The sequence below is a fragment of the Pieris rapae genome, chromosome 19 (genome assembly GCF_905147795.1).
Source record: "Pieris rapae chromosome 19, ilPieRapa1.1, whole genome shotgun sequence".
In the NCBI taxonomy this organism is placed as follows: domain Eukaryota; kingdom Metazoa; phylum Arthropoda; class Insecta; order Lepidoptera; family Pieridae; genus Pieris; species Pieris rapae.
This window is the reverse complement of record NC_059527.1, coordinates 4,383,723-4,403,089: the sequence shown is the minus strand read 5'-3', so window position 1 is coordinate 4,403,089 and position 19,367 is coordinate 4,383,723. Positions and strand designations below refer to the sequence as shown.

At 31.1% G+C, this 19,367-nt stretch overlaps 1 protein-coding gene across 1 annotated transcript in view; it reads right to left on the bottom strand.

Moving 5' to 3' along the window:
* The window catches only part of LOC111001163 (suppressor of lurcher protein 1), a 205,170-nt gene that overhangs the window by 42,244 nt on the left and 143,559 nt on the right, over positions 1–19,367 (bottom strand). Inside the window, exons 6-10 of the mRNA XM_045632316.1 lie at positions 18,957–19,113; positions 18,633–18,692; positions 13,860–13,948; positions 10,627–10,749; positions 8,562–8,633 (exon numbers count right to left, since the gene is read on the bottom strand). Of these exons, the coding sequence (XP_045488272.1) occupies positions 8,562–8,633; positions 10,627–10,749; positions 13,860–13,948; positions 18,633–18,692; positions 18,957–19,113 (501 nt within the window). The remainder of the gene's footprint in view (positions 1–8,561; positions 8,634–10,626; positions 10,750–13,859; positions 13,949–18,632; positions 18,693–18,956; positions 19,114–19,367) is intronic.

The following is a 19,367-nucleotide window of genomic DNA, read 5'->3' as shown; positions in this document are numbered from 1 at the left end:
GGAAATTCAGCAGGTACTGCCATAATGGTGGAGAGAGGCACAAACTACCTTAAATTACGTTTAGTTGTATACCGTATCTCGTGTTTCTAAATTGCATACTAATCAGTTAGGTATTCTCCTTTGTTTCACTTTACTATTTCTTCTTTTAAAAATGAATAAATCAAAGGCTGGAAACTCACTTTAATTGCATTATTGTTGCAAGCTCACCTTAGTGAGGTTTTGTAATCGGCCTTTTTTAAATTCAACCTTGTGCATAGAGGCAACGAAGAATATATTACGTACGCTAAATTGGTTCAACAACAGATGTTTAATTTTAAATAGCGGTTTAAAATACAATTTAGAGGTTTATGTTGTATTTAATATAATTGTCATGGCGATAATATGCAAACTTTTATCTCATATTTCAATAGCTTTTTTGCAATTAATGATAGCCTTCCCTAAAGTTGACCTATTACTATTTTTATTAAAAGTAGTTCGTTACATTCGCAATGGTAATTTAATCAAATGTTAGGATATAATAGATACTCTATGCATAGTGTTTATGCTATTAACATTAATTAAAATGTCAAGTGTCATTTGTCAAATATCGCCTATCAATTAAAATGAACAAAAACAATACCCGTAAAATATTGTGAAAACGCCATGCGCGGCGCAAAAAGCGAGTTCTGAGTTAATGCAGAGTTACCGATCTTTATGAAAAATACACTTGCTTTAATAAATTTACTTCTACTAAAATAAACAATTTACAGTCTGTCGAGCAACACAATTAAATGAACCGGCGTGGATACATTTATTAGAGCAAATGTTTACACAATACAAACATTTGCATATCCAAAACAAATATTTACCTAATCGGAAACCTATTTGACAATATCCAATTTTCACGTTTTGTTTTTTCGAGTCAAATTGGTTGAAACGATAATTTTAATTATTACTTTATGTGTCGTTAGGAACATAATATAAACGTAGTGCCTACTCGCGTAAAATAGATAAGGAAAGATGGCTCTGTATATTAGAAATATTTAATTACAATAGCAATTTATTATGCTACAACATCGTCCAAAATTTACCTTTTCCAATGGTTTTCATCCCACTATTATTTTGGTTATTATCGACCTTGGTCTTACTTAAATTAACTTTTCGAAACACGTTTATGGTTCTATGGTGGGTTTAGAACTACAAAAACCTTCGCTTCAAAACTGCGCTATCAATAACTTAGTGCTCTCAAGCCTATGTAGCGAAAATTGGCCAATTAAATAAAGTTTTCTGATGAAATCGCCTTTCGGCAAAACACATGACATCATTTCATTTGTAAGGTAAACGCTATCGGCAATTCAAGCTCGTTTGGATGTGCTTAATTGAAGCTGCTCTTGTGTTGATATTGGAATCGACGAAATCAATGGGCCATTTGAGAAACTTTTATAATTAACCGGCTCGACTCTCGCGGATAGTATGATAATAGGTAGAACTAACTTTCCAAAGTGTATCTAAGAGCTTGTTAAGTTTTTGGTTTACGTGAGTTTCATTTTAAATGTCAAATGACTGATTACGATCACTGAAAACACTCGAAGTTAGGTTAGAAGAAATTAGAGATTTAATGTCACATTTATCGGGTATAAGTGCGACATTAAAGAAGTATTGAAACTTAAGTAAAAGAACGTGTGTGTACTTATGTATATATCGGTGCAAATTTATATATTTTTACAAAAATATCAATAATGTTTAAGGTTTATATTTTATATGATTGTCTGTAGTAATTTCATAGTCTTTATTATTTATGTTACAGCATATATGATTAAAATAATAAATGTGATTAATAAATTTTTGCATTTTGTGTTTTTCACACAAGATGTACACTACATACAAATGAAATAACACATTTATATACATAGTCTTGCCATAAATACTGATACAAAGAAAAATATTTTTTTTATATTGCAAATAACATTGATTACTTTTACACTGTGTTAGTTTAATATATAAATAAAAAACAATTTATAATATAAAAAGCTTATTCGAAGTGGTCGTCAATGGCTGATTGTTGCATCCCTCTTTATCACGCCACTCCATTTTAATATCGCAAAACAAGGTATTGGCGCCAAAATGAGAAAACTCAGAATGACAGATTCCAAATTCAAATGTAATATTTGGTTTATTATTAATTGTATCAGTATTTATGGCCAGACTAATAATGATGTAGATAACAAATGCTATCTTATTTATATTATTAACATATTTTGGCTCATCTTCGACTAAGCGTCTTATGTTTAAAAATTTCAGGAAGGTTTGCTTAGCGGAAAAACAGCAAAGTGGAAATTAAATTTTAAAGTAACGGAGTTAGGTTTTTTAAATCAATATCTTGTTGATATAGTAAATTAACGTTATTACTACTGTGTTATTTAAGTCTTTATATTGCTGACGTGTAATTTATCTAAACCTTGAAACCGGGATATTATTCCTCGTCTGCGCCAACGCTCATTATCTTAAATCTAAAAAACACAAGACGTTTGCTTACTTGCATTTATAGAAAGATCCTTAAAACAAATGCAGAAACCGCATTTAAATTATTACCTTACCCTGTTAGCATATGTACCTATTAGGAAATACAGATCTTATACCTATGAGAGAAAGTCTACAATATCTAGATTGATGCGATTTGGTCGTTTGAGCACCAAATACGTGCCAAGGACAGTCCGAAACTAGATTTGTAGCTATTTTTCTTTAAATCTCCGCTTTTAATTAAATCTCGGCGACTGCAGTTAGAATTGTTTCCGAGCTATATATTGTGCTATCGTGGCAACGGGCATTTGGATTATACGTGAGAATTGTCTTTTTTGTAAATCAAAATGCTGTCTGTTACAGTATTGTGTATTCATAGGCGAATAGTTATATATAGTATACTTATAAAAACCATATTTATTAATGAACATAAGATACAGGTATCACTTATTTCACGTCAATAAATTTATCAGTAGACATCCCTATTCATTGGCAAAGAAGACAGAGGGTGTAGGCCGAGAGAAAAAGCCGGCGTACAAAACTCTCGGTCCTCTTTTAAAAAAGAAAATCGGCAAACAACACTTCTTTTAAAACAAATATCGCAAGTTAAATAAAAGTCTGTCTAGCACTGTATAAATGCCTGTTTGAGAAGAGTTTGTTAAAAAATGCACAACTACACTGCGGCCGAGAGTAAAATACATAAACAAAAACCATTGGTGCACAGCCGGTGAACGAAACTACGACCTCAAGAGATAAAAGTCACTTGTCGAAGTCACTATGTTGTTTTTGTTGTAATATTGTTTTTAATAATAAGTTTTTGTCAAAAGAAGAGCTTGTGTCAATGGAAGAAGACAGATTTTTCAAACGTTACACAATTTAACGGTTTATTTCTACTATTTTATTGCACTTAACGGCACTCACTATATCAAAGATAAAAGCGAAGGTATTTCATAATTTCCATAGGTTCTCCAGTTCAAAGTAAATCTCCGTAACGGAATATTGAGTTATGCGGGCGATATCTCAACATACGACCTCTACAAAAACAAATCTTTTGTTATCATACCTTGCTACTGAAAAGCTCTCCCTTTGAGATTATCTTTGATTTATTTCTTTTAAACAATCATTCTATATAAAATATTGACTAGTTAATCTAATAAATATTTTTTTTAATATTTGCCCTTTGTAACTTAAACTAGTGTTATATATTAAACAATGAGCATGGGCTACGAGCACCCTACGTCTTAGTATAAAGTAATACTTGTAGCCTATCAGATTATAAATCTAATTTATACACGTAAGCTTTGTACATAAATGAGTAATGTTTTTTATCTTTATATTATGGCCTTACATATTAAATTGGCAAAAAGGTAGGTGTTTTAAATAGAATACATTAAATTAAACAAATGTACCATTGCCAAAACGCCAATTTCATACCTAATATAGAAAACAAAGTTAACTGCTGGACAAATAGTTTTTGATTTGTTGTATTTATCTCTGTCCCGTATAAACATTGGATAAATTATAGAAATAAATAGTATCATTACAAGTTATATAAAATCATAAATGAAGATTACTTAATCTGTAACATCACATTCATTGTCTGTTAGGTGGTAAGAATAATGCCGAGTCAGCTAGTAATATATTAAGAGTGCCAGTTTGCCTTTTTTAAAACTTCAACTTTTGTTGTATGTTTTAGGCAATTAGGTACATTTTAAGTATTATAGTTGCTCGCAAGTAAACCATGCATTGTTTTAAATATTTTGGTAAAAGACTATTTTTATTTTATTTAAAGTTTTTTTTATATTTTATAAAAATCTAATATTGTATGGTATCAGTATAAAATAATTATAAAACTAAAAAATTATACCTACACGATATATCATGTGATAGACGTGTTTACTTGATTTTTAACAACGAACCTTATAATTGACACACATAATTGTTTGTACACTGGCTGAGTTCACAAGAGTTGCTAGCTATATTGTTAGTTATGGATAGATAGATTTAGGAATATAAGTTTAATTTTTTAATGTTTTTATCTAGAATAGTTGGTGTGGGATTTTGAATTTCTATCGTATTAGTAATTACTGTTAAGATAGAAAAATGTAGTGATAAATAAATAAATAATTTTTCACAGAAAGATACAGATTTTGGAAAACATATTTCACGGATTCACTCAAAAATCCTATTATAATTTCAAATCAAAATAAAACCTTGCTCTTCCACGCCGTGTTGCCGCGGCGTGTGCATTTATGTATAATGCATCGCTTGAAGCCACTCGTTTGATTATTTATTTAAAGTAGACAGTTTATTTACAGCGCTGCAACAGCTGTGTTTAAAAAATACTTATTTTGTTTAAATTGGAAATTTAAAATTTTACTAAAGTCATAAAGAAAGTTATAAAGAATGCGATGGCAAAACTTCTTTAAAGTTCTAACAAATCTTCGTTGTAAAAGTGTTCACTAGTAAGATTTTTTAAAATCAAAGACCTTATTGGGAAGAATGTGTACCATACTATTACTACTACTACTAAAAGAAGTGATTCAATAACCATTTCAGTTTCGGCATTTGATTTCTAAAACAGATTCGTCATTATGATTATTATTATTTTTTAGTTAGGCAAGCAGGTGATCAGCTTTGTGCTCTTTGGGTCTAAGTCCTTAGGCATAACGAGTATCACCTTCATCGTATGAGAATTAAATGCTCATATAGTCAGAAAGTTTGGTGTAGAACCGTGGATGGAACCTAGCTAGGGGATGCCTTTTCAGTAGCTTTTCGAAAGAATATCGTTTACGTTTAAAAATATATTGAGCAAGAATGGAAAAAAGTTTCAAACTACTGTGCCGTAGGTAATGTATCTTAGGCCCTACAGTAAATATCGTTACGTATTAGAAGCGACCTGTTTGAGGCTTTGCCAAATTTTTCCAGCCTATTGGCCTTTATTTATCCAGTTATTCCTTAAGATTTTCGAACATATATTTATGAACTTTAAATAGTATCGAATCATGCATCAGGCTTCAGTGCATTTTGTGTAAAATTTGCTGTTTTTATGAACGGAAAAGCCCAAATAATTAGATTGTTCACAATAATTTAAAATGGTTTAGTTGACTATTATTATTATTATTATACTATTAACAATAATAATAATCTTTATTTTTTCACAAAACCTCATACATTATAAGTTACAATTATTCATTATAATATTATAATAATATAGTCTTATATATTATAATAAATAATTATAAATTAAATATAGTCTAAAATTCTTCGAAATTCACTTAATATATATTTTCACTCCAGTATATCTCAGAGTCCGGTGTGCCTCTTGGCAAAGGCCTCCTCTAACCCTTTCCATTGTTCTATATCTTTTGCGACTCTTCTCCAGTTTCAGTCTGCATTTAGTTTCAGTTCGTCCTCCCATCTTTTGCGTGGTCGACCTCTTCGTTTTCCGTCTCTAGGGTACCATTCCGTCACTATTTTGCTCCATTTTTCATGTTTTTCATTATTAGTAATGTATATTTATTATTGTATGTAAATTGTCATTCTTCATTTGACGGATAATTATTGTTTTTGTGAGACCGATGTCTGGTTAGAGTACCTGTGTTACAGGTCATCAGGCCTCCACAACTTCGGATCGTCGAATTAAAAATAAGTCACAAAATCACTGCTATGATTTTTCTGTCACGTACATTGAATATTTATTATTTCCGTGAATATTGCACGATCGTAATGCAACCGAACCATAATTATGTCAAAGGTTATTCGTAACATAATGCGCGTTTCATTAAAATTCGTTGCTAATTGGTACGGAAATTCACAGTAGCATGAGCTGAACGCTAAACCATAATTTATTCACTTTGTCATTTGCTCACTAACAAGTGAGTATAACCCAAAGTGTTTACCAGAACATCAATATCTCTTGACCTACATCTTGTCTTATTTCTATGTTACCTCCCGGTAACAAAACACTCGTGAAGCGTTTTCCACATGTTACATAAAAAAAGACAGTTTTACCTGATGTTTAGTAAATTCTTTATAATAAAACTGAATTGAAATTGCACTAACTGTTAAATAACAATACTTATTCCCATTGATTGGTATTGTATTGGAAATTTAAACGTATAAAACGATGATTATTAATTTATTTATGTAATTTTTTTTTAATTATTGAAATAATTTGAAACATAAACCATCCAGACGGTCCACGGATGGCTATAGGTCACACTTGAATATCCACACAAAACAAATTAACACGACGAATTGTTAAGCTCTTTTTTTCGGTTGGTTAAATGTTGGTAAAAAGGAAACGGATCAAAAAATAGGTTAAATAATGTCATTATTTTAAGTATGTTTGTTTATGGAAGAGCTGGGAACCCTAACACAGGTATTTTTTACTGAAAAGGTTTTCCAAAGCTTACACTTAGAAAAAAAAGTACTTAAAATGAATAAATACTTTTTATTATTATTAGTGTTTGTCACATTTAAAATTGTATTTAGTGATTTTCTTTTTTTAGTGATGTAACAGTGTGCCAAGCATTGGCAAGCTTATTAATCAATAAAAAAAAATTATAGGTAACTTACAGATGCTTAGGGTAATCCGTTTTAGAGTTACCTTTTCATCATCATTCTGTTGCTTCAATTATTTTTTTTAACTTTTAGGAAACGAGACTTTAGGTAAGTAAACTTGTGCCTTCTATTGACTATGTGAAAGAAAAGACGGAGTAAAAGACGGAATATAGTGAGATATAAATCTTCGCGTTTAATGTAAGATATTTCTTTAATTTAGCGATACTATTCTAACAGTAGCAAAACATTAGGTATAAAAACATTGCAACCTCCATCCGCAATATTACTTTTCATTTCAAATGAGAAAACTTTGATAAGTTCAGCATAAGCTTGAAAAATCATCCTTAAATGTGGGCGGATGTAATTGACCTACTTCTTAGGTGCCAAAACGCTTCAGACTATGATAGAGAAATGTTCAAACTACAAAATGAAACACGGTGCGATTACATAATGAGGTCACTAATGAGCCAAAATACTAATTCAAATAGTGCCTAGTTGTACACATATGCTTCATAGATTTCACATATTTGATAGGTTCTTTGTTGATGTTGATTTTTAATATTATGTTTAAAACAACGTTCACGCAAAAGTTGAGAAGGCTTACCTGATGTTAAGTGATACATGTAGTGCCCATGGACACTCACAATGACAGAAATCTCGCAAGTGCATTGCCGGCCTTTTAAGAAATGGTACACTCCTGAATGACCCTGCGTCGAAGTGTTTTGGTAATACATAAGTGGGCATCTGGTTCCACATAGTGGTGAAGAGAAACCGGCCTTAAGAGACTCTTATTTGTGGAACGACGTACGTCGACGAGATTCGGTTGTTAGTATATCATACTAACACCAATGGAGAAAATATGTCTATATTTATGCACAAATAATCAACTGATATCATTTTGATTTCATATTTAATATCTTTTTGTAAATAAATCCACTATGCGTGTGTTCATAATTAAAATCCTCCCAAAATCGGCATGAATTCGAGAACGGTTTAATATATGAATAAAACGTAGAATAAATGTTTTGTTTGTATTAAGGACGTGTATACAGATCAACGTTTGTGGGGAACGCTAGTATATATTGAAATATAAGCTTACAGTATTAGGTAAACAAGATAAATTGCTTAAATTAAAAAATGTATAAGAATTTGTGATCATTTTATGGTTGCTCTGTATAAATGCGCTGATTATTTTTAAAAGTCCTTATGATTTAAAGATGCTTGGTCTCATAATAATAGTCAATCCTTGCTACCTTTTTCATCACATTATACTATACTATACATATATAATATAATACAATGGTACTAAAACGTTATTCACTTTCTAACTCACTTGCTAACGTTAAGTTACTGAGAATTATTTAATTACAACATGTTGTTGCAAAGTGAAGGTTAAAGAAGTTTATATTTAAAACTTCTGAAAGAACACACTTAGCGCTAATGAAAATTTGTATATAAATAAACAAGTCGGATAAAATATGTAAAAATAAACTTACTTGTTGCACTAACTTCCGGCCCCAGTGACTCGAACGCTTTTCCAAAACTTAATTTAAGAAGACGATCGGAATCTGAAACAGAAATTCTTGCTTTAGCGCCACCTAGCGAAACATGTTAGAAGTGCGTCATAGAAGCCTTTCACAAAGAAGTATAATAACTCAAGATCATATATTTGTAGGACTGCTACTGAAATTACAAACTAGGTGGCGCTGTATTAAATATAAGCATAGCTGTATTCTTAATTCAACATAAAATCGTAACTGTTGTCTGTTGTATATTTGTGTTACATAAAATAAGAAAACGTTGAAATCCCCTTGATATCGCAAGATGTCACACCAATTCAGATTGTAAATTAATTTTATTATTCAAAATGGTGACGTATTCTTATATTTTATGCTGTAATTTATTTTTGAATACGCCAAAAGTTTTGAGAGAAATAAAAATTGAAGATATGAAACTGATCAAATGATACAGTATCTGAGTTATTAGTTACCTGTGTAATACACAAGTCTTGTCGAATTACACATAAAATATGATAGCCTGCTCAAATCCCTTAGTATACTATAAGCATTCTACTTGAGGCCTAAATTTAATTATAATATTTTTCACCCGGGAATCGAACCCAAAGTCTTGATGAATAATTTTTCTGTTTTTGTAATACATATAACTCCGTATATTACGAAGAATCTTGCATGCGTTTTCTTTTTAAACATGCATAATATTCTGCGCCTCAAAATGAATAAATAACAAAATATTTACATCGCACATTTCCGCAAACTAACAAAAGAAGGATAGTCTTCGGAAACAAGGACGTTAAACTCGCGTTTCGTATTTCGGGACACGATCGTTTTGTGTACTTAGGCCTGAACGCGTGTCGGTACACTTGTTAGGGGCCGGCGGCTATTAACAGTTCCTCTGAAATAAGCACTGCCGAAAGCCATCTGGCCAAACGCCAGAAACTCCATTCATACCTTGTACGTTGCATGCAATTTCGTTGTATTGCATTCATTTCGTATAAAAAGGTTTATGGGTAATTTGAGTATTATATTGTTTTGAATTTTTTGAGTATTATTTTGTTATATAATATATGCGTAATCAGCAGAACGCGTGTCTGTGATGTGAAAATTGGATGCGATCAGAAAATAAAAATTATATATGTAATGGATTAACTAGAAAGTAACTTAATTTTGTCGACGTAAATACACAGATTATAAGTTGCGACATTTGGCAATATTGCTAGGTAAAAATCATTATTAAAATATACTTTTTTGTATTTATTTCAAGAATTTTTTTGTCTTTAAACACAATATGTCGGCATCTAAAGTCATTAAAACATGCAACATTTGTTACCAGAAGTGATATATTAATTAGACAAACACATATGTGTATATTATTTGTGTATATCATTTTTTTATGCTAATGAAAATATATTAAAGTGTATTTGTAAGCCTGACAACAAATATAAAACTATGTTCGTAACTGATTTATGCGTGATTGAAATAAACAATCGTATTGACTGTTGTGGTCTAAAGAAAATCGTTGAGAAGTCAATTTATTTACACCTTGAGCAAAACAAACGATTTGCACTATTTAATCCCACATTTGCGCTCAATACCAATTCGCAAATATTGCGATTATCGGTATAAAGGACTCATGTATTTAGATAAATGAGCGTAACATAATGTATCATTTCGAATGCGAGTGTTACCTAGATAATGCAATTTCAGCCCTTTTATATTAACTTCTGACATACATGTACCTATAAAATCTTTATACACAAATGTACTCATACAGATAGGAGACAGTTTCGACCGCTATTCCTCGTAGTTCCGACTTACATAACTCTGGCCGGTTACACATGTATAGCAAAAATGCAATATGCATTGGGTATCGAGTAAATATTTAATATAACCGAATGCAGCTGAATTATAAACGTGACGTAAACCGTGATACGAACGTACTCTCGATGTTGAGAGTCGCACGCTGATGCCACTATAAATTACAACAGTAATGTGTAAGTCATTGTTATTCTTTATATCTATTTCAATATTTGTTTTGTCTCACCAGCTGCAGTTGAGTCTGGTGGTGGCTGGAAGTGGTATGTTGCAGCAAAACCCTGGCCTGGTGTTGCGGAGTTGGCCGTAAACTGTAGCAAGAGCGATGGACCCGTAGATAGAACCTCAAATCCTGAAAACAAATAATTATTTATTTTAGCTGTAGTAAAATTGAGATAGTTTAACGTATTTTAAATCATATGAATATTATATTCGCACCTTTTTAAAACCGAAAAGAAGGATAAGGAATACAAATATGAAATAATTTTAAACAATCTTTTTACAAAATAAAATTTAAAACGTAGCGACAAGATGTAAGATGTCTTACTGATAAGAACAGTTTACTCTGGTCAACCCAAACGAGAACGGTTTTAAAGAAATCATAAAATTGTATTTGTTGCTATAAAACTTGCCTGCTTTTTTAAAAATTTTACTTATATATTGCGACTGAAAAAATACTTAATATTTTCATTCCCCAACCGTGCGTATAGACTATAGTGTTGGTTTATTCTTTATAGTGCTAAGCGACAGGTAGTGCATCACAAAAACAAAAGCCAATTGTCTGGCGGCGAAATATCGTGGTCTCGTAAAAAGCAGGCGAATAAATCTTTTGAATAATGGGCAGATAGCAAATTGTGAATAATACTAGATATGGCGAATAGACATAACTCTAACTCGACAACTTAACCACGCCCTTACAGTCTGTAAATAACAACACATTATATTTAATTTACTCTTTGTTTAACTAGGGTGACTTACCATGAAAATGTAATTGGGTTGGAAATTAGGACAAAATCAACAGACATTTAATGTATTTATTACGTATTAAAACAGATAAATAATAATAATAAAAATCATAATTATTATTTACTTAACGCTCGAAGAACACCTCATCGGTTTTTTCTTTTATCATATACAACCTATATATCGATATTTTATCCTTAACTCCTGATAAATATTTCTTCTTAGATAGGTATTTATTTCCGTGTATAAAACCCGTGTAAAACAACACTACACTTATTTAATATGTCAAGAATTACTAAGAAGTCCTTGTAATCTAACTGTATAAAGTAGAAAGTATTGAACATTTTATACAAAAACACATGTACAAAATACAGCTTCATAAAAGCTTATCGAATGTTCTATTCCATGGAGACGAATCTGAAACGTACTTAATGTAATGTCAAAATGAGGAATTATCTTGGCGCGCTGTGGCATTCGTATTTTTATTTTATTACTTGTTGGAAAAAGGTTCGAATTTCTTCTATAAGTCATATATTACTTAGTAAACATATCTATGTTTTAAAGGGCTATTATCTCTCTCTCATATATCATTTAAATATATGTATAGACTAGCGGATCCGTCAGACGTTGTCCTGTCTACACGTCTTTAATTTCAAAATTTCAATTTTTAATAAGCCATTTTGATGAAAATTATTATTCAAATGTTATGACAATATCTAACGATCCAGCACATGGTCACGCACGATATAACACAATGATAACAAAACTTTTTTTAAATTTCGGGACAGACTAAAATTAAAATTCGAATATTATTTAAAATTTGACACTGCGATGGTAGCGCCGTCTGTCGGATCCAATGTAAAACATTCCAAAATCAACAACAACTAATAAATTGAAAATTAATTAAAAAAACATTGTCCAGCGGACAAAATTGTGAATCTAAACCATTCCCAGATCCCCTTGAACACACACAAAAAATTTCGTCTAAATCGGTCCAGTCGTTTAGGAGTTCAGTCACATACACACGCACACAAGAAATATATATATTAAGATATAACAAAACCTAAGTAACTGGTAACGTACAGCGCCACCCCGAAGTTTTGGTTTTATATCCAGCTATTTCAACCAATGGTTTGTTGAACCAACCAACCGGTGAATATATAATATTATTATAATAGTATTTGGTATGACTATTAAATTATTCCCTGATAATTTTTAATGGAAACAAAATTGTATTATATCCAACTGGGATTCTACAGGTTTAATACAACCTCTTTACCTATCACGTTATTAAAGCTTCACTTGTTGGTTTTATTACTGTAGAGGCTTTCATTACATTTTGTAATTAATTTCAAATCGTTAATGAGTTTTCTTTGACTTACTATGGTATTACAGACTACAGTAAAGTATTATTTTTAAGTTATTTATTATTATTTTTATCTAGTAAAACTAATTTACATCACCTCCCTTGGTGGACTTTAAGATATAGGGGTAATAATAATAATAATAATAATAATTTATTCATTGCACGAATATGGTACAAAATGTCAAGGTGGTACAATTGTCAGTCGTTCGCATATTCTGCCACACACAGTGGCGCGCAAATTTATCTTAGTTTAGATTTTACATTATTAGTCAGATTCATATCAATTAAGTCAATTATCATACATAATTAAATTTATATAAATTACCATGTCTCACACAAATAATCGTTTATTGAGTAGTACGTTTTTTCTAAAAGTAATGCACTAAGTCGCTTTTTAAAGATTCTTGTCGGAAGATCAATTGCCAATAAAAAAATCAAATACAAAATTTTGAAGCCATGACGGCGTTGCAGCTGCACTGGTTGTTTACTCGTTAATTATTTTAGTACGCTTGCCTATTTTCTATTTGTATTAAGGTATATCTCAATTACTCTTTAAAACTGGAATATAATCAAAGAAATTTCAAAGATATATTAACTTTAGTACACAGAATTGTGGTGCAAATTTATTTCATTATAATAAAAAAAAAATCAGGCTTCAATGATTGGCCATGGCTGAGAATCTACGGAGGGTATTATAGTGTTTGCACAATGACAGGTACACACAATTTCATATCTGACAGGACGATGGGACGGACGTGTCCGCCGTGTCCGGAGAATTGCTAGTGCAAAATCAACAGATTTACGTGCTTATCCGAGATGCTGGGCTGTTTAAATTAGGGCCACCGTAAAAATTTCCAGAAATCATTTTATTTTTGGCTCGAACAGTACTTTGTGATATTATGCAGTAATGCTAACGACTAAATAATTGAAACTATTTACATATCAATCGATAAATTATCATCAGAAATTCAGCATCCTGATTTGTTGTCCCTTTGCTATATTTTCGATTTGCCACAAGAGTGATAAGGACGAATTCCTTTTTGGAAAGGCAATTTGACGCCTAACAGAATAAATAGATAATTAGCTGTATTTATGGCGTTTTGATCCTCTGTTAATGAGATACCATTCATTACCTGTAAGCTCGTTGCACAGCATAGCTATTGTTGGCGCCTCCGTGTCTCGCCCGTCGAATACCTTGATGATATCCGCTCGGCGAAGGCAACTGAAATTATGTAACGCTTTTAATACATATAGTTGTATCCTCATAATATTATTTAACCTTTAAGTGGTTTATAAGATGTTCAATTATCAAATATTTTAATTATTTTTGTGCAACAAGACATGGGATAGGCCCAAGTTTGATAAGGTCAATGTTAAATGTGATAATGATTCATTTTTTAACTATATACTTAACAACATTACAGCACACACTCACTCACACACAAACACATACAGCACACACACATGCGCACATACACATACAAACACGCATACGTAGAATAAGTACATAGCAATTCTATGAGAGAAACTATAAGAATTTGTATAAATAAGGGAAGTAAGGTCAACCCCAATACAAGTGTCTCTGATTACTTACGGGGGCTGTCTCATACTCATGTATTAACGTAAAATTTGAGAAACAATTAAAATTATTTTTGCTAGATGAAAACACAATTGTATTGTTATTACATGTGTGCATAAATAAAATCTGCTACTTATATAATGTCTTTAACTTTTTTTACACTTTCATGGTTATACCGACCAGAATCTCAAATAATATTCGTGTTTAAAATCCGAGAAAAAATTAGAAAAAACGCAATATTAAAACTAAACCTAAACAAAAACTAATTCGATTAAGATCAGAATAGATAAGATTACGCTTAATAGTAATACTGTTATGAAATATATCAATATTATCATTAATTTTAGTATTGTATGAACGAGACATCATATTAACAGGAGCAATAAATATATGCGAGCCGTAGGTAAGTTCAGAAACATCTAGTTCTATATCAAGGATAACAAAGAAGGGAAAATATCGCAAGAAGATTGAGTACTTTATATAAATAAACAGACCCTGGATTCACATTGAAATGTCATGGTATTTAAATCAAAATACTAATAACGAGCCTCGTACGCCTGTAATAGTAGTTTCATAGAAAATGTTTTTGAACTGTCTTGGTGGTAGAAATGTACATTTTGTAATGTGGTAGCCAGATTACAGTTATTCTCAAATACTACGAAAAAAATATGTTTGTTTAGGAATATTGTAACGTCTGTAAAGGGCCTTAATATAAAACCTAACAAGTAATTGATTCCTAAGGATTTTAGAGTTATACGCGTTTAGTGACTAAAATTCTATTCTGTTAAGGTTTTTGACGGATTTCTTAGAACGTGTTCTGAGCACCTTTAATAGCTACTTCACTGATAAACCTAACACTACCATCTCTGAAAGCAGAAAATATAATTTAATAAAGTGACAAAAAATACTTAAAAAAAATCACTAATTAGAGATAAAAACTAAAATTTCAATAATTCTAAGAAAAATTTCTAAGAGCAGTGTTGGCCTTAGTGGCTTCAGCGTGCGACTCTCATACCTAAGGTCGTTGTGCACCAATGGACTTTCTTTCTATGTGCGCATTTAACATTTGCTCGAACGGTGAAGGAAAACATGGTGAGGAAACCGACATGTCTTAGATCCAAAAAGTCGACGACGTGTGTCAGGTACTGGAGGCTGATCACCTACTGGCCTTAGATTTAAAAATGATCATGAAACATAACTTTATGAATATTAACAAGATGAATATTATGGTAACAATTAAATAAATTAATTATTGAATGATGTCATTAACGGTATTATTCCATTTTAGCAATTGTCTAAGCTTAGAACTTGACGTTAATTATTTTCAAAGTAAAATCATCCCTGTACTGTAGAGGATGCAACGTTGTGTACCGATAAATCTAATTCCCTTGCCCGGAAGAGTTAGGCGAGGTAGCGGTATTAACTTCGTTACTGTCGTTAGGGTCGACTATACTGAGGTTTTCTTCTATACACATTTGTGTTATATGATGCATAGAAATGGAAGTACTTAACGTTTCTTATAGATATAGTATTGAACGGAAGCGGAATTATTAATAGCTCGAAGTATTAAGTAAGAATCTTTAATACGACTAATGTGTATGGGCGAATGAGATACTAATTTCCAGTAATTTCCTTTTTTGCTAGGCGGTCGGTGGTTGACTAATTTCACCAATTTATATTCTTTTGTATATACACATAAATGTCATAATATAATATAGATAAAATGTGTGGAAATTGGGTTGTCAAATTACGTAACTAACCATCAGTTGGGACAGGGTCAGTGAGCGATGCGGTGTGTGGTTGTGACCTATCTTCTGTGATATATCGCTTGCTACATTCAATTGTACGGGGACATCATAATACATTATGCCTTTTCAGATTTAAGGCACATATAGTTTGTCTGAATTGTTAATCAGTTATTTGTTTACGTATAAAAAATAATTATACACTTCTTGCAGTTTACTCATCATAGTTTTTTTTAGTTTTTCTTTTACTACTATTAAAAGATCGCTTGTTAGCGGTAAATTTTTATGTATTGTGTTATTTGTGTTTTATTTCTTTAATGCAACGAAGTGTGAATAAATAAATACATATATAAAAATAAAACTGTTTATGATTGTAGGATTTTGTTTAATGACCTAATTTTATCTTCAGTGACTATCAGAGAAGGTTTTAAGATACGTGCTACATCAAAATATAATGTGAGAACAATAATGTCAAATCACAGATTTTAGGCGCGACAATTATAGCTTGTCTGCTTAGTTCATCAGTTATTTGTTTACGTATAAAAAGTTGAGTATAAAAAATCAGTTAAAAATATCTTGCTTCTTCTTCTTATGCTTTACTCATAATATTACTTTTTTTAGTATTTCCCTTACTAGGATTGCCTGGAGCGGATCGCTTGTTAGCGATAAGTCGCATTCTTTATAATTCGTATGTATTGTGTTATTTGTGTTTTTTTTAATGCAACGAAGAGTAAAATGAAATAAAAACTGCTGTCAAAATATAATGTGATCACGCTAATGTCAAATATATTTACGTTACATAACAAATATGAAAGATTTGTTAACATTTTTTTCACACAAAGATACTTACTTATTACTTACTTTCTATAAAGTCAAGATACTAAAAAGACAGGCAAACAATCATTTTTACAGGATTCAAACCCAGTTATTTGTTACTGTACCCGGAGTAATGTCTTCTAATTTAATTAAGCCCGTCCCCAATGGAACAGCTCCAAGACAGTATTGAGTTTAACTTATTCATCTCAATTAAGCCCATCGGACAGATAAGTTTGCGAAGGGCACATTGTTTTGTTGAGAACTTAGCCGTGTGTGGATTCAAAGGCATTCCACATCCGAGATTAAAACTCATGACAATACAATGAACAGATTTACTTAGAATTTCTATAAACATGAGTAAAGCGGTATAATCATTCTGTAAAACGATTACCTCAAACCTAATATATAAATGAAATGCTTTTCGTTTGTTTCACTAAAACTCGAGAGTTTCTGGAACGATTTGGCTAACGTTGGTAGTGAAATATTTGTGGAAGTTCCGGGAAGGCTTAAACGGTGACTTAATTTTCTTTACCAACACAATGCGTTTAAAAACATTTAATGTCTTTTTTTTAATTTTAAATCTGTAACAAGATGATCGTTGACTGTTAGGCGGTTACAACTTATTGTAGAAATAGGGCGTTCTAATTATATATAAAAAAATTAGAAGTCTATAAATCTGACTACTTAGCTGTATTTTAAATTATCTATATCTGAACAGAATACACTCATTTCAGATTCAACAAAAAGACACACGTTGTATATTAATTAAATAAATACTGAAAATCTATACAAACAGGCTTTACCGGGTGAATTCATGCATGTACTTAATTAAACGATTCAGTATCGAGGCTCATTACTGAAGCACTGATATTAATAATTCAGTTACCCCGATTGTACACGTGCAGTTTGATTTGCGGTCGAAATAATTTTATTAAGGACTTACAGTAATTACGACACGTAATGTAAATTGTTATAATAGCTTTAATTTTATAAACGATTCGACAGATTTGTTTGGTGTAAAATAATGATGATCTTAGCTAATGTATGTGAGTTGCTCTACCCACGATTAGTTTCGATGATATTCAACTTATTTATTGACAAATATATAGTATAAATAATAATATTACGTAGGGTTTTCTAACAACAACAAAAATTATACTAACAACGGTAGATATATTACCATTACTAAATGTTTCTGGCTTGTTTTAATAAGTTTAATATTTGACGGCATAATCTTATATTACAGATGACGGAGATTTTGCGACGTGTAATCCTCTCAAAGTTTAATATTTAATTTAAAAAATGTATATTTTAGCGTTTAGGGCAGTTTTATTACCTCATTAAACGATAGATTTATTTTTGTTACATTATTTGATTATTGTTGATATATTATTCAAATAAGTATGGACGTGTAAAACATAAACTATAACGTTTAAAGGACTTTATTTCTCATTACAAAAACATATATATTTTATTTACATGAGAAACTTATACTTATACTTATAACTTAAAAAATATTCATGTGTATATATACGAGCGAGAACTATACGTAATTTATGTTTAGAAATGTAACGTTATAAAGTTTATTCAACTCAATATGTGTTATTAATAATATGTAATCTGTGTTTTAATTAAAATATAAAGGAAATTTCTACAATGAGTTTCAATTAAGATGTTATAGACTTTTAAAAGAACTGTCTGAGAGCTTGTTCCTCGGGTTTAAATAACCTAAATCTCTCATCAAGTAAATTCAGCCTTTGACTTACCTCACATCTCCTTTTTGTAAGAATATTTCTTCAAAGACTACTTTGACGCGGTCTTTCGGTCTGAAAATGAAAAATGGCTTTTCACTTCTTCGATTTTGAGTAAATATTTTTGTATGTTTTGGATATTCACTAAGTAAAGTAAAGTTATGTATAAGGACTTTTAATATGAGATTTAAAGATTTATTTATTTTTTTATCGCATACAAACTTCTTGTAACCGTAAAACTAGCTATTTCATTAAATTACTGAATTAGCTGATATTCAATTAAAAACAAGAAAAATGCTTTTACTAGCGATTTGATTTGGATATACAGATATTTCTTACCTTGCATGAAAGTGGTAGGAACATCGCACGTTGTTTGGGTAGATGGACGGGTAACTGGGACTGTAGAGGCGGCCATGTGAAGGACGGTTGCCGGATCTACTGAACTGGTAGTCACACTCTGTCCCTGGAAGGTGTACGCCTTCTGTCTCGAAAAGACCTGGAATTATTTGGTAATCATTAGTCTTATTCATAAGGCACGGGCTAATTACTTCTGCGTGATTCGTCGGAAAAATGGCGTTAGGGACAGCTTTATCAGCTCTATGGATGTAGTCAGACGCAAAGTTTTTTAAATATTTGACTAAAATAGTTTTCAAATTGTACTTATAAACTAATTAAAGTAAAAGAACATTGGGTAAATAATGCTATAATAAGGTTTACAAACATATTTACCTACCCAAGTTAAATAAAGTG